Raw genomic sequence first — 14,355 nt, 5'->3', positions numbered from 1 at the left:
ATTATCAAAAACTTAATTTCATCCTAATTATCTTTCTTGAGGTCTAGAGCAAAACGCAATGGAGTCTCATTATATGCCCACTTCATTTACACAAACTCAATTATATATGTTGCTGAGAATGTAGGAAGGGGAGAAAAATTGATTTAAGTAGCATGTATAATTCTATCATCCAGACGATCAATAATGAGCTTGACACTACATGGGATAGAAAGTAATGAATCTACAGTCCCATGTCTACTTTCAGTTGATGGTTTTGACTCAAATGGTATTAGCATTGCGCTGACCTGAATAATGCATGTTTAAAGAGATATGTTACCTTAACTTGTTTGGGGTTTAACTTATGTGGTGCTGAAAGAAAAGATGTTTGGCATCCCTGGACATACCCGTGAAAGTAGAACCCCATCATTATGACAGAAACCAACCTTGCTGAGACAGGCATTGGGATGATTCTCCAGTATTCCTTCCAGAGAAGTTTTAACAGTATGTTTGTTTGTTTTTTTTCCCTTGTGTGCTATTTTCAGAGTGTAACATGTATAAACTGTGATTTTCCTGTACTCAAGTGCCTCTGGTTCCCTCCACTTGCAGGTTTCCCAAGCAGCTTCAACTTCATGTGTTTTAAACTGAATTTATTCCCCCAACGCTTCCTGCTTCCCTAGTGCTATCTCAGTGAGTGGTGCCAAGGTTTGCCTCACTGCCCAAGCCAGGGACCTTGGTAAGGACCATCTTCTCCCTGGTCAAGACGATTATTCCTCAGTAACTCACAAATCCATCCATTCCTTTAGGGCCCCCTCTGAGGTTTGATCTGTTGCAACAGTTTCCAAGGTCATTTCTGATTCTAGCCTCCTACCTCCTTCAACGTTGTGTCTTCAGTCCGGTCAATTCCCACCAGTTAGAGGGATTTTTTTTTTTTTAAATCCTCATAGTGTTATCCTTTACAGTCATCATCATCATCATTATGAAAACCAAAACCTCCACAATTCCCCATTACGTTCAGGGCAAGTCCATGATCTTTGTCAAGGATTACAGGTCTGCACATGCTGTCTCTCTGCTGATTAAAACCTTATCTGGGTTTCAGTTTTAGAGACAGGTCTTCTTCTGCTCATTGGTTCCTGAACTCAGCTTCCCATGTATTCTTCCAGGAATGACATTTCTTTTTGGTCTTGTGTATACATACCCAAAATTTTAGCTGTACCCATAGTGGTAGTCACTTCTGATCTGCCACACAACCAATGAGCCTCCAACCCCCTCAACCTCAACTCGTTTTTATTTTTATTTTTAAATTAGGCCTTTATGGTTGTACATAGTAGTTGGGTTCATCTGGCCAAACTCATACATGCATGGAAATTGATTTCAGTTTATGATCCTTCCTGTTCCCTCCCCGTTTTCCTTCCCATCCTCCCCCTCAACCTCAACTCCTGTAGATCCCCATAACATCAGCCTTTGAGACTAAAACCCAGGGCAGGGCTGCGTTTTTTTCTACCTCCCGTGAGCTCCCTCAGGATTTTCAGTTTGTCTCCATCACAAGGGTGAAGATGGATGACAGGTGCTACCCAGTGATCTTCCCAGATGAGCGGAATTTCCGCCCCTTCACTTCTGACTCTCTGGCTGCAATAGAGAAGCGGATTGCTGCCCAAAAAGAGAAAAAGAAGTCCAAAGACAAGACTGTGGCAGAACCCCAACTTCGACCTCAACTTGACCTGAAGGCCTCCAGGAAGTTGCCCAAGCTCTATGGCAACATTCCCCGTGACCTGATAGCGAAGCCCCTGGAAGACTTGGACCCGTACTATAGAAATCATAAGGTATTTCTGTGGGGAGGCTGGGGTGTCCATGAGTTGCTTCATTCTCAGAGCTTAGGTAGAAATGCTAGGAAGAAATGGGCACAGGTTGGTATTCTTCAATGGGGATCTTTTGGGCATTTGGGATGGGACAATGCACCATTTAGCAGATTTGTTTGGCACCCCTGGACATACCTGTGAAAGTAGAACCCCGTCATTATGACAGATAACCCAAAATACTCACACATTTCTATTTCCTCCATCATATCCCGTTGGGTGAATAGTCCATCCTCCAACAGTTATCTTGAGACTTGATCCATGTGGAGAAATTCACTGCCCTCTGGAATCAAAAGGTTGCTGGTTAAAAAAGTACCTTAGTCTTTAGAATGATTCTGCAATCCAAAGTTGCAGTTCTTGTTAAAAGTCAAACCAGGATTCAACCTGTGGTTCCCTTGAATTTCTTATAAATGAACTCATAATACATATTTTTGTCATTGCATTTAATTCCCATTGTGTTTTGCAGACATTTATGGTGTTGAACAAGAAGAGAACCATCTACCGCTTCAGTGCCAAGCGTGCCTTGTTCATTTTGGGACCTTTCAATCCACTCAGAAGTTTAGCCATTAGAATCCTGGTCAATTCATATCCTTTTGCTACGTCCAGGTCACATGAAAGGTGCACAAGTCCCAGGGTGTTTACATGTCCATGGAGTGGAAGCCAACACTCATCTGTTTAGCAAGTACTGGCTGAGTGCTACTGTAGAAGCACTGGTGGGCATTGTCCTGGAGGCTGGGTGTCAACAGGTGTGGCCCCTGCCACCTGTTATGGGATCCTTGGTTTCAGAAGGAGGTAGAATAAATGGCAGGTAGTTTACAAGAGAAAGAGATCAGCAGTTTGGGAGTGGCCATGTGGAGAAGAGCTGCCCCAGAGGTACCCAAGGACAGCTTCATAGAGGAAGGAGAATTAAATTGATGCCCACACACCTTATTGGCTCGACAAATGCATCATGTTAGACCTACACAGTGTTTAAACATTCTGCAAACATTTTGTAACACAAAAAAGCCAGATTTCCAGCCTCTCTTGTAAAATGGAATCTCTGGCATGTCTAGGCTACATTACTACCTGGAAAAAAAAATCGATATCATGATAAACCATCGCCTCTTTTAGAGGGGCATGCAAGCTCTGTTTCACCACATCTGTACCCCTCCAATGGCCCAGCATGAGCTTGCTTTGCAAATATGATGCTCCAGCCTCCTAAGACAGAGTTTGCAACCTTGGTTTTAAAGGCTAAAGACAGACATTATTAAGCATTTCTGATGTGTGCAGGGGATAGGGGAGACACTAGATCATTTTAAACAAAGGGAAGTGAAAACAGAACATGGTTTACTGAACATGGTAAAATATTGAGGAGAATGGTAATGAAGTTAAGTTGGTTTCCCTAGAAACAGGGCCTGTGACGGGGAGACTCTCATTTAAGTGATTTAGTAGAGGAGTGCTCTCTAAAGAAGGAGAAAGGAAAGCAAGATGGGGCAAAAGACTGTGATCTCAGCTATGTCTGCTTAAGCCTGATCCCAGGAGGACCTCTGGGACTTGGATGGCACCAGACTTACATGGTGTTGTCCAAATTTGAAGTGAAGGGCCAGATTTTTGTAAGTCTGTGTCAGCCAGACCTGCAGAAGAGAGTGCGTAGCTCTCCGGGATGTGTAGCTCTTGGTTTGGTAGGGGACAGTTCTGCAGAGGGGACAGGCATGAGTTGTTCTCAGCTGAGTCTTACAATTAGAGGGTGGATGCTCTTACAGAAAAGGCTGCCAGGAGGTCCCCCCCCACAGCAACAACCTCCACCTCAGTAACTAACAGCAAGTGTTATCCCACAGTGTATCTGCCTTAATGGGTGCTGGTCACATTGTTCAGCATGTTCATCATCTGCACAGTCATTGTCAACTGTGGGCTAATGGCTGCGGTTGGCTTTAAGGAAAACAATTGCACCGACATTAAGGAAAACAATAGCACCGGCAATAAGGAAAACAGTACCGAGACAGACGTTTCTGAGTGAGTACTGAGTACAGGCACTACGAGCGAGTACTCGTTCACCTGTCCTAAGTTGCAAAACAGCTGCCTGAAGAATCTATTCAAGTTGAGAGAAAGAACAAGTCCCCAATAGTCCCAATTCCCCAATGTAAATGCTGGCAGAATCAAACTTATTTTTTTTTATACTGGGAATTGAACCCAGAGGCACTTAAGTGTGTGTGAAGCACTGACCCACATCCCCAGCCTTTTTAAAAAAATATTTTATTTAGAGACAAGGTCTCACTGAGTTGCTTAGGGCCTCACTATGTTGCTGAGGCTGAATTTGAACTTGAGATCCTACTGCCTCAGCCTCCTGAGCTTCTGGGATTACGGGCGTGTGCCCCTGAGCCTGATTGGAGTCAGACTTATTTTTGTACTTTTTAAAAAAAAACAATTGTCTTTAAAGAAGTTTTAAAATTACATTTGTAATAAACAGAATATGCACAATTTGTGTCTACATCTTAAGTAGTGTACTTTGTGCTTACCTGAGTTTTATAGGAATCCACTGTGATGGCTAATTTTTGTCAGAAAATAAATCATGATTTACTTAACCTTTCTGGTATTTAAGTGGCATTGTCACTTCAGGAAGCTATTTTAAAATGACCTTTTTTTTTTTTTTCAGAACAGATTCTTAGAAATTAGTTTCCAAGGGCAAAATAAACATTTTAATGCTTCTAAATAGACAAAATATTTTCCAAAAAGTTCGTGTTTATTTACCATCATCAATATATTCTAATAAACAATCATATCACATTCTGCCTGCTTTCAGTTTTTCTTCTTCAACTTATGTAATTAAAATATTTATATTTCTTTACTTTCCTTATGTGCAAGACTTTCTGATGTTTTAGTTTCCCATTTTTGTCCATGTATCCTGTTCAGTTTGAGTGAATTCATTGTATAATTAAAATATTTTTTTGTCATTTTAATTGACTTTTCAGACAAGTTGTTTTTTAACTTAGAAATTTCTAAATTTGGTATTTTCTTACATATTGCATGAGGTTTTTTTAAAAAAATTTATTTTAGTTTTCCTTTCCTCCCTTTTCCTTCCCAATCTCTGATGACCATCATTCTATTTCATTCTTTGAGATGATCTATTTAGTTTGTTTCCATGTACAAGTGAGAACGTGTGTTATAAGTCTTTCTGGCTTATTTTGCTTAACACAGTGACTTCCAGTTCTGTGCTATTGCCTCAAATGACAGGATTTCATTCTTTTTTTTTTTTTTTTATGGCCCAGTATTACTCTACTGTGTATATATACCACACTTTTTTTTTTCATTCATTAACTGATGGCCATCTAGGTTGATTCAATATTTTAGCTACTATGAATAGTGCAGCAGTAAATGTAGAAATACAAGTATCTTTTTTGGTATATTAATTTCATCTCCTTTGCATATATACTCAGTAGTGGAATTGCTGAATCAAATGGTAGTTCTATTTTTAGTTTTTTGAGGAATCTCTATATTTTTCTGCATGAGGGCTGTACTAATTCTTATTTCCATCAACAGTATGTAAGAGTTACTCTTTCTCCATATTTTTAGTAGCATTTGTTAATTTTTTGTCTTTTTGATGATAGGCATTCTAACTTGGGTGAGATAACACCTCATTGTGGCTTTGAATTGCATTTCCCTGATGAAGTGTATGTTGAGCATCTTTTCACATACTTTTTGGCTATTTGCATGTCTTCTTTTGAGAAATGTCTACATAGATAATGAGCCTACTCTTAATCAGATTATTATTATTATTATTATTTTTCTGTTGAGTTCTTTGAGTTTCTTACATATTCTGTATTTTAATTCCTTGTCCACTGGATAGTTTGCAAGTACTTTCTCCCATTCTTCAGGTAATCTCTTAACTTCTTAACTCTGTTGGTTATTTCCTTTGTCTCATTAATTTCCAATTTAATTCAGTTGTGGTCAGAGAAAATGTATGTAGAATTTCAGTTTTTGGAGATCAAGAGAAACTTTTTTATTGTCTGTCTTGGGAATGTTTCAGGTGCACTTGAGAAGAAGGCTGCAGTTCTTTGGTGTGGTGTTCCATAAGTGGCCGTCAGTTAAGGTGGTTAATAGGGCCATTTAGATCTTTTATACCTTTACTGATTTTCCTACTTAGCGTTTTTATAAATTGTGAAAAAGAGGCTTGAAATTTCCATCTGTGGTCGTGGATTTGTCTATTATTCCTTTCTTTTTGTCTAATTTTGCTTTGTGCATCTTGAAGCACTATTTTAGACACACATACATTTAAGATTATTATATTTTTCTGATGTATGCATTTTTTTAATATTATGAAATGGGTTCTTTCTAACAATACTCATTTTAATGTTTATTATTAGTATAGCTCTTCCATTTTCTTATGTTGTTTGCGTGGTATATCTTTTTCCATCTTTTTACTTTCAACCTTTTTGTATCTGAATTTATAGCACATCTCTTGAACAGAGCACTTATATTGTAGGTACTTTTGTGGTCTATTTGTATTTTGATGGAATATTTAGTCCATTTACATTTAATATAGTTGTGATTATACTTAAACTTAGGTCCATTTAAAGAAAAATTTTTAGATGTTGCTGGACCTTTATTTAATTAAATATTTTTATGTGGTGCTGAGAATTGAACCCAGTGCCTCACACATGCTAGGCAAGTGCTCTACCACTGATCCACTACTCCAGCCCAAGGTCCATTTTTAATTGGTTTTTCTATTTATCTCATTTGTTTTTTTGCTCCTTTGCTATACTATTTTTCTTTCATTACTGTCTCCTTCAATATCAATTAGTTATATTTTAATTTTATACATAATTTTATATCACAATATACTGATAGTTAATATTGAATTGCTTCAGGTAAACACAGGAAACTTGCCACAGTATAATTTCACATCTGTTTATTAGTTGTCATTTATTTAAAGTAATATACAGAACAATACCAACAATACAGTCTATAGCTTTTGCTTTAAGTAGGTACATGTCTTTTTTAAAGTCATACCTGCATGTAGACATAAATTATCTTCTGGTATCATTTCTCTTCAGCCTGAATAACTTCCTTTAGTAGCTATGTTTTCAACGTTTTATTGATGCAACACAATTGTACATAGTAATTGGATTCATCATTCCACATTCCTATATGCAAATAATTGTTCAATCTCATTCCCCAGTACCTTTCCTTTCCCTCTTCTATTCCCTCCCGCTATCTACTTGCTTTATTCTACTGATTTCTCTTCTACTATTATTATTATTTTACTTAGTGAATTATAATTATATATGTAAGTGGGATTCATTGTGGTGTATCCACACGTGGACATAGCAAACTTTGGTAGATTTCATTCCCCAGTACTTCCCTTTGCTCTTTTCTCTTTCCCTTCTCTTGATCTCCTATATTCCATTGGTTTCCCTTCTATTTTTTGTGAGATCCCCTTTTAATTCCTTTCTTTCCCTCCCCCCCTTCTCACTCTCCTGCATATGAGAGAAAACATTTGACTCTTGACATTTAAATCTGGCATTTAAATCTGACATTTAAATTTATTTCACTTAACATGATGTTCTCCAGTTCCATCCACTTACCAGCAAATGATGCAATTTAGTTCTCCTTTAATCATTTTTGTGGTTCAGTTCTAGCACATTCTCTAAGTTTATATCTATCTGAAAATGTTTATATTTTGTATTCTTTTCTTCGAGAAGTAATTTCATTGACTATCGAATTCTTGCTTGATAATTTTTCTTCTAGCACTTTAGGGATGTTTTATCACTGCTTTCTGGCCCCTGTTTAGCTCCCTCTTGCTTCCAGGATTTTCTCCCTAAATTTCCATCTTCTCTAACAGCTCCGGAACCCATCCTCTGCCACCTTATATCCTAGGGCTACAGCCATTTGTCAATGCTGAGAAGGGAGCAGGAAAGTTGAAAAATACTTTACAACCAAAATAGTTACACATTTTCATAAGTCTTAGGCAATGCAGTTAACTTCCTTTAAAAGGGATATTTCCATGGGATGGGGTTTTAGCTTAGTGGTGAGTGCTTGCCTAGCATGTGTGAAGACCTGGATTCTATCTCCAGTACCACATGATAAATAAATAGGTAAATAAATAAATTAAATGGATTTTCTCTTTAGTTTCTACCTCTCCCTGCCCCCAGTACTGAGGACAGAACCCAGGCGTATTTTTAATTTTGAGACAGGGTCTTACTAAGTGGCTGAGATTAGCCTTAAACTTGTGATTCTCCTGCCTCCGCCTCCTGAGTTGCTGGAATTATAAGCATGGGCTACTACACTTGGACTTTTGTTATTTTTTGAGGACCTTCAAATAATGGTCCTTATATATTTCATCTAGTTTAATACTCATTATTTGTGGAAGGGTTTTCCAAACCTCCTCACACCTCCACCACCACAAGCAGGAGTCAATTATCTCTTAATTTTTTTCCATGCAGTAAAATTTAACAAAATTTTCTCTTATGTTTATGGGTTTTGACTTAGAGTTAGATTTTCTCTAGCTTTCAGTTATAAAGAATCCTCCCATATTTTCTTAAGGTGCATTTTAAAAAATTAATGATCTCAAATTATACAGACTGGTGGGTTTCACGGTGGCATATTCATATGTGTAAAAAGACATAATTTGATCCATTTCATTCCCCAATACCCTCCCTCCTCTCTTACCTCCCTTCCCCTCAACCCCTCCTTTTACCCTAATGGTCACCTTCTACTTTCCTGGAATCCCTTTTCCCCCCCTCTAGTTTCCACAAATGAGGGAAAACATATAGTACTATTTTCTCTGAATCTAGCTTATTGTGCTCAAAATTATAGTCTCCAGTTCCATCCATTTTTCCTGCAAATGACATAATTTTGTTCTTATTTATGGCTGAATAAAACTCTATTGTGTGATTAGAATACATTTTCTTTATACATTCATCTATTAATGTGGACTCCTAGGTTGGTTCTATAGTTTGACTCTTGTAAATTGTGCTGTGATACTATATGGGTATGCCTGTATCTCTAAAGTATGCTGAGTTTACTGAGTTTAATTCTTTCGGGTAAATACCAAGGAGTGGGGTAGCTGGATTATGTGGTAGTTCTATTTTTAGCTTTCTGAGGAAGCTCCACTCTGATTTCCACAGTGGCTCTACTAATTGAAATTCCCATCACCAGGGTATGAGTTCCTTTTCCCCTGCATCTTCACCAGCGTTTATCATTTTTGGTATTCTTGATGATTGCCATTCTAACAGGAGTGGGATGGAATCTCCGTGTAGTTTTGCTTTGCATTTCCCTTATGGCTGAAGATGCTGAACACTTTTTTTTTTCATATAGTTGTTGGCCATTTGTGTTGATTCTTTTGAGAAGTGTCTGGTCAGTTCATTTGCCTGTTTATTGATTGAATTCTTTAATTATTTAATGTGGAGTTTTTTGAGTTCTTTATATGTTCTGGATATTAATCCTCGGTTGGGAGAGTAACTGGCAAAGAATTTGTCCTTGTTTCTGTCAGTTGTCTTTTTTACTCTGCTAATTGTTTCCTTTGCTGTGCAGAAGCTTTTTAATTTGATGCCATTACATTTATGGATTCTTTCTCTTCTTTCCTGCACTCAGTAGAAATATTTGCCTTCATGTATATGTTGAAGTGTTTCCCCTATTTTTTTCTTCTAATGGTTGTAAAGTTTTAGGTTTTTTTTTTTTTTTTTTTTTGAGTGTAGGCACAATGGATTGAACCCAGAGGTGCTTTACCACTGAGCCACATCCACAGCCCTTTTTATTTTTTATTTTGAGATAGGGTCTTGTAAAGTGCTTTACAGCCTTTACAAAGGTGCTGAGGCTGGGCTTGAATTTACTGTTCCTCCTTCAGCCTCCCAGTCACTGAGATTATAGGTGTAAGGTGTACACCACTACACCTGACAAGTTTCAGGTCTTATAGTGATGTCTTTGATCCACTTTGAGTTGACTTTTGTACAGGGTGAGAGATAGGGATCTAGTTTCATTCTTCTACATATGGATATCCGGTTTTCTCAATACCAATTGCTAATAGATTCAGTGCAATCCCCATCAGAATATGAGTGACATTCTTCACAGAATTAGAAAAACAAAATCTTAAAATTAATGTGGAAGAATAAAAGAACAAGAATAGCTAAAGAAATCCTGAGGGGGGGGAAAGCAATGTTTTTGAAAGCGTCACAATATCTGATTTCAAATTATGCTAGAGCCATAGTAACAAAACAGCATAGTACCAGCATAAAAACAGACAGGTAGACCAATGGAACAGAATAGAAAATACAGAGACAAACTCACATGCCTACAATCATCTTATTCTTGACAAAGTTGCCAAAAGCATGCATTAGAGAAAAGATAGCCTTTTACAGTGCTTTTATAATTTCTTTTTTAAAAGAAACTTACATATCTGACTAATTTAGAATTTATCCAAGTATAAAATGTGATAAACTGATCTGAAGCCATATTTCATCCCAGATGCCTATCCATTTACTAGTCTGCCTTTTATCTTCTAATTTGAGGTATTAATTCCTGCATTTAGAATTGTTTCTAGACTTGCTCCTCTGCATGGGTCTGCATTTTCTTTTCTTTTTTTGCAGTACTGGGAATTGAACCCATGGATGCTCTACCACTGAGATACATCTACATGAACCATGTCAGCCTTTTTAAAAATTTTTCATTTTGAGGCAGGGTCGGTCTCTGTAAATTTCCCAGGCTGTCTTCAAACTTGTGATCCTCCTGTCTCAGCCTCCTAAGTAGCTGGTGTTATGGCATGAACCACCATATCTGGCTTGGTGTACATTTTCATATTTCCAAACCACACTTTTTAACTATTAAGGTTGCCTGATGTTGTAATGTCTGATAGCACTAGAAATCACTCTCATTGTTCCTCCTTTGAGGATTTTTATTGTTCTTGTTGGTTTATTTTTCTACTTAAATTATATAGTCAACTTGATTAGTTTTATTGTAATGGTGTTAAAATTTGTAAATTAACCTAGTGGAAACTGATGCCTTTATGAGGTTTCAACTCACTGAGAATATGCCTTTTCATTTAGCAAAATCTTCCTTTGTGTCTTTTAGACTTGCTTTAAGGTTTTCTTTACATAGAGGTTCCAAATTTCTTGTTAAATGTTATGTTTGTGGATTTTACATTTTTGTCATAATTTTAAGTATGATCTTTATCCCCTATTATATCTTTTTTTTTTTTAATTTTTTATTGTTGGCTGTTCAAAACATTACATAGTTCTTGATATATCATATTTCACAATTTGATTCAAGTGGGTTATGAGCTCCCATTTTTACCCCATATACAGATTGCAGAATCACATCAGTTACACATCCATTGATTTACATATTGCCATACTAGTGTCTGTTGTATTCTGCTGTCTTTCCTATCCTCTACTATCCCCCCTCCCCTCCCCTCCCCTCCCCTCCCCTCCCCTCTTCTCTCTCTGCCCCCTTTACTGACATTCGTTTGTCCCCCTTGTATTATTTTTCCCCTTCCCCTCACTTCCTCTTGTATGTACTTTTGTATACCTCTGAGGGTCTCCTTCCATTTCCATGCATTTTCCCTTCTCTCTCCCTTTCCCTCCCACCTCTCATCCCTGTTTAATGTTAATCTTCTTCTCATGCTCTTCGACCCTACTCTGTTCTTAGCTACTCTCCTTATATCAAAGAAGACATTTGACATTTGTTTTTTAGGGATTGGCTAGCTTCACTTAGCATAATCTGCTCTAATGCCATCCATTTCCCTGTAAATTCTATGATTTTGTCATTTTTTAATGCAGAGTAATACTCCATTGTGTATAAATGCCACATTTTTTTTATCCATTCATCCATTGAAGGGCATCTAGGTTGGTTCCACAGTCTAGCTATTGTGAATTGTGCTGCTATGAACATCGATGTAGCAGTGTCCCTGTAGCATGCTCTTTTTAGGTCTTTAGGGAATAGACCGAGAAGGGGAATAGCTGGGTCAAATGGTGGCTCCATTCCCAGCTTTCCAAGAAATCTCCATACTGCTTTCCAAATTGGCTGCACCAATTTGCAGTCCCACCAGCAATGTACAAGTGTACCCTTTTCCCCACATCCTCGCCAGCACTTGTTGTTGTTTGACTTCATAATGGCTGCCAATCTAACTGGAGTGAGATGGTATCTTAGGGTGGTTTTGATTTGCATTTCTCTGACTGCTAGAGATGGTGAGCATTTTTTCATGTACTTGTTGATTGACTGTATGTCCTCCTCTGAGAAGTGTCTGTTCAGGTCCTTGGCCCATTTGTTGATTGGGTTGTTTGTTCTCTTATTGTCTAATTTTTTGAGCTCTTTGTATACTCTGGATATTAGGGCTCTATCTGAAGTGTGAGGAGTAAAGATTTGTTCCCAGGATGTAGGCTCTCTATTTACCTCTCTTATTGTATCTTTTGCTGAGAAAAAACTTTTTAGTTTGAGTAAGTCCCATTTGTTGATTCTAGTTATTAACTTTTGTGCTATGGGTGTCCTATTGAGGAATTTGGAGCCCGACCCCACCGACTGTAGATCGTAGCCAACTTTTTCTTCTATCAGACGGCGCGTCTCTGATTTGATATCAAGCTCCTTGATCCATTTTGAATTAACTTTTGTGCATGGCGAGAGAAAGGGATTCAGTTTCATTTTGTTGCATATGGATTTCCAGTTTTCCCAGCACCATTTGTTGAAGATGCTATCCTTCCTCCATTGCATGCTTTTAGACCCTTTATCAAATATAAGATAGTTGTAGTTTTGTGGATTGGTTTCTGTGTCCTCTATTCTGTACCATTGGTCCACCCGCCTGTTTTGGTACCAGTACCATGCTGTTTTTGTTACTATTGCTCTGTAATATAGTTTGAAGTCTGGTATCGCTATACCGCCTGATTCACACTTCCTGCTTAGCATTGTTTTTGCTATTCTGGGTCTTTTATTTTTCCATATGAATTTCATGATTGCTTTCTCTATTTCTACGAGAAATGCCGTTGGGATTTTGATTGGCATTGCATTAAACCTATAGAGAACTTTTGGTAATATCGCCATTTTGATGATGTTAGTTCTGCCTATCCATGAACAATTTATCCCCTATTATATCTTGTAACTAGTTGCTATCATTATATAAAACTATCGTTTATAAAAAAAACTATACACACACATGCTAATTCTTGGGCTATCTTTTATAAAATGTTTATCATTTTAAAAAATGTTTTCATTACTGCCTTATAGTCATATACAATCGTGAGGTTCATTTGACATAATCATACATGCATGGAATATAATTTACTTCATTGAAGTCCCCAGTACTTCCTCTATCCCTTTTCTATTCCCATCCCCTCTTCCCCTTCTTCTGCTCTACTGGTCTTATTTCTATTTATTTATTCTTTTTAAAATTGGTGCTTTACAAATATACATAAAAGTGGAATTCACTGTGGTATATTAATATATGTACACTGCCTAATTTGGCAGTGTACATATATTAATATACCAATTATTTTCATTCTGCAGTTTCTCACTTTTCCTGTCCCTCTTCTGTCCCTCTCAATTACCTTCCTCTACCCTATTGATTTTCCTTCTCTTTTCATGGGAATCCTTTCCTTTCCCCCCTTATTTCTCAGCTTCTGCATAGGAGAGAAAACATTTGACCCTTGACTTTCTGAATCTGGCTTACTTCACTTAGCCTGATGTTACCCAGTTCTATCCATTCACAAACAAATGACATATTTTTATTCTATATATTTCCAAATATATAGAATATATATATATATATATATATATATATATATATATATATATATATATATATATTTCCAAAGTGGTTCTACTAATTTGTAGTCCCCCCAACAATGTACAAGGGTACATTTTCCCTAACATCCTCACCAGCATTTTTTTATTATTATTTGTGTTCTTAATTATTGTCGTTCTAATTGGAGTGAGATAAAATCTTAATGTAGGTTTGATTTGCATTTTCTTGATTGTATTTGTAAAGCACCAATAGAGAAGAAATAAAACAGCTAAAATTTGTTAAAAATCAAACAAGTCTAATTAAGGAAAAGGCAAAAGCACAAAAATTAATATCAATGGGAGCTATCAAAATAACCCTACAGATGCTAAAAATATATAAAGGTAATATTACAATCGTATGCCAACATATGTGATAGCATAAATGACATCGTCTATATTAGAGAAGGATCTGTGTGCTGCTGAGAAGACAGTGTATTGATGGATGAAATGTTCTACATGTCTGGTAAATCTAAATTATCAATTGTATTTTTTCCTTCTATAGCTTCTTTTTTCCCTCTATTTTAAAAATTTGTTCTAATTAGTTATACATGACAGTAGTTTTTGTTTGGAGGCTCTATCCAGTTGGTGACAGAGGCATGTTAAAATTTATTGCTCTATTTGATTCTTGAAGTTGAGAAAGGTCTGTTTGATGTATGTAGATGCTCTATTGTTTGAGGCATAAATATTTATGATTGTTATGTCTTGTTGATGTATAATTCCCTTAAAGCAGTATGAAATGGCCTTCTTTGTCCTTTTTGATTAACTTTGGCTTAAAGTCCAC

At 37.0% G+C, this 14,355-nt stretch overlaps 1 protein-coding gene across 1 annotated transcript in view; it reads left to right on the top strand.

The window, feature by feature from the left end:
- Positions 1-1,532: 1,532 nt before the first annotated feature.
- The window catches only part of Scn11a (sodium voltage-gated channel alpha subunit 11), an 86,754-nt gene continuing 73,931 nt past the window's right edge, over positions 1,533-14,355 (top strand). The window contains exons 1-3 of the mRNA XM_027932205.2: positions 1,533-1,799; positions 2,299-2,417; positions 3,678-3,824. Of these exons, the coding sequence (XP_027788006.2) occupies positions 1,533-1,799; positions 2,299-2,417; positions 3,678-3,824 (533 nt within the window). The remainder of the gene's footprint in view (positions 1,800-2,298; positions 2,418-3,677; positions 3,825-14,355) is intronic.

This window comes from Marmota flaviventris, chromosome 1 (assembly GCF_047511675.1).
Source record: "Marmota flaviventris isolate mMarFla1 chromosome 1, mMarFla1.hap1, whole genome shotgun sequence".
NCBI lineage: Eukaryota > Metazoa > Chordata > Mammalia > Rodentia > Sciuridae > Marmota > Marmota flaviventris.
This window is presented reverse-complemented; position numbering and strand designations above follow the sequence as displayed.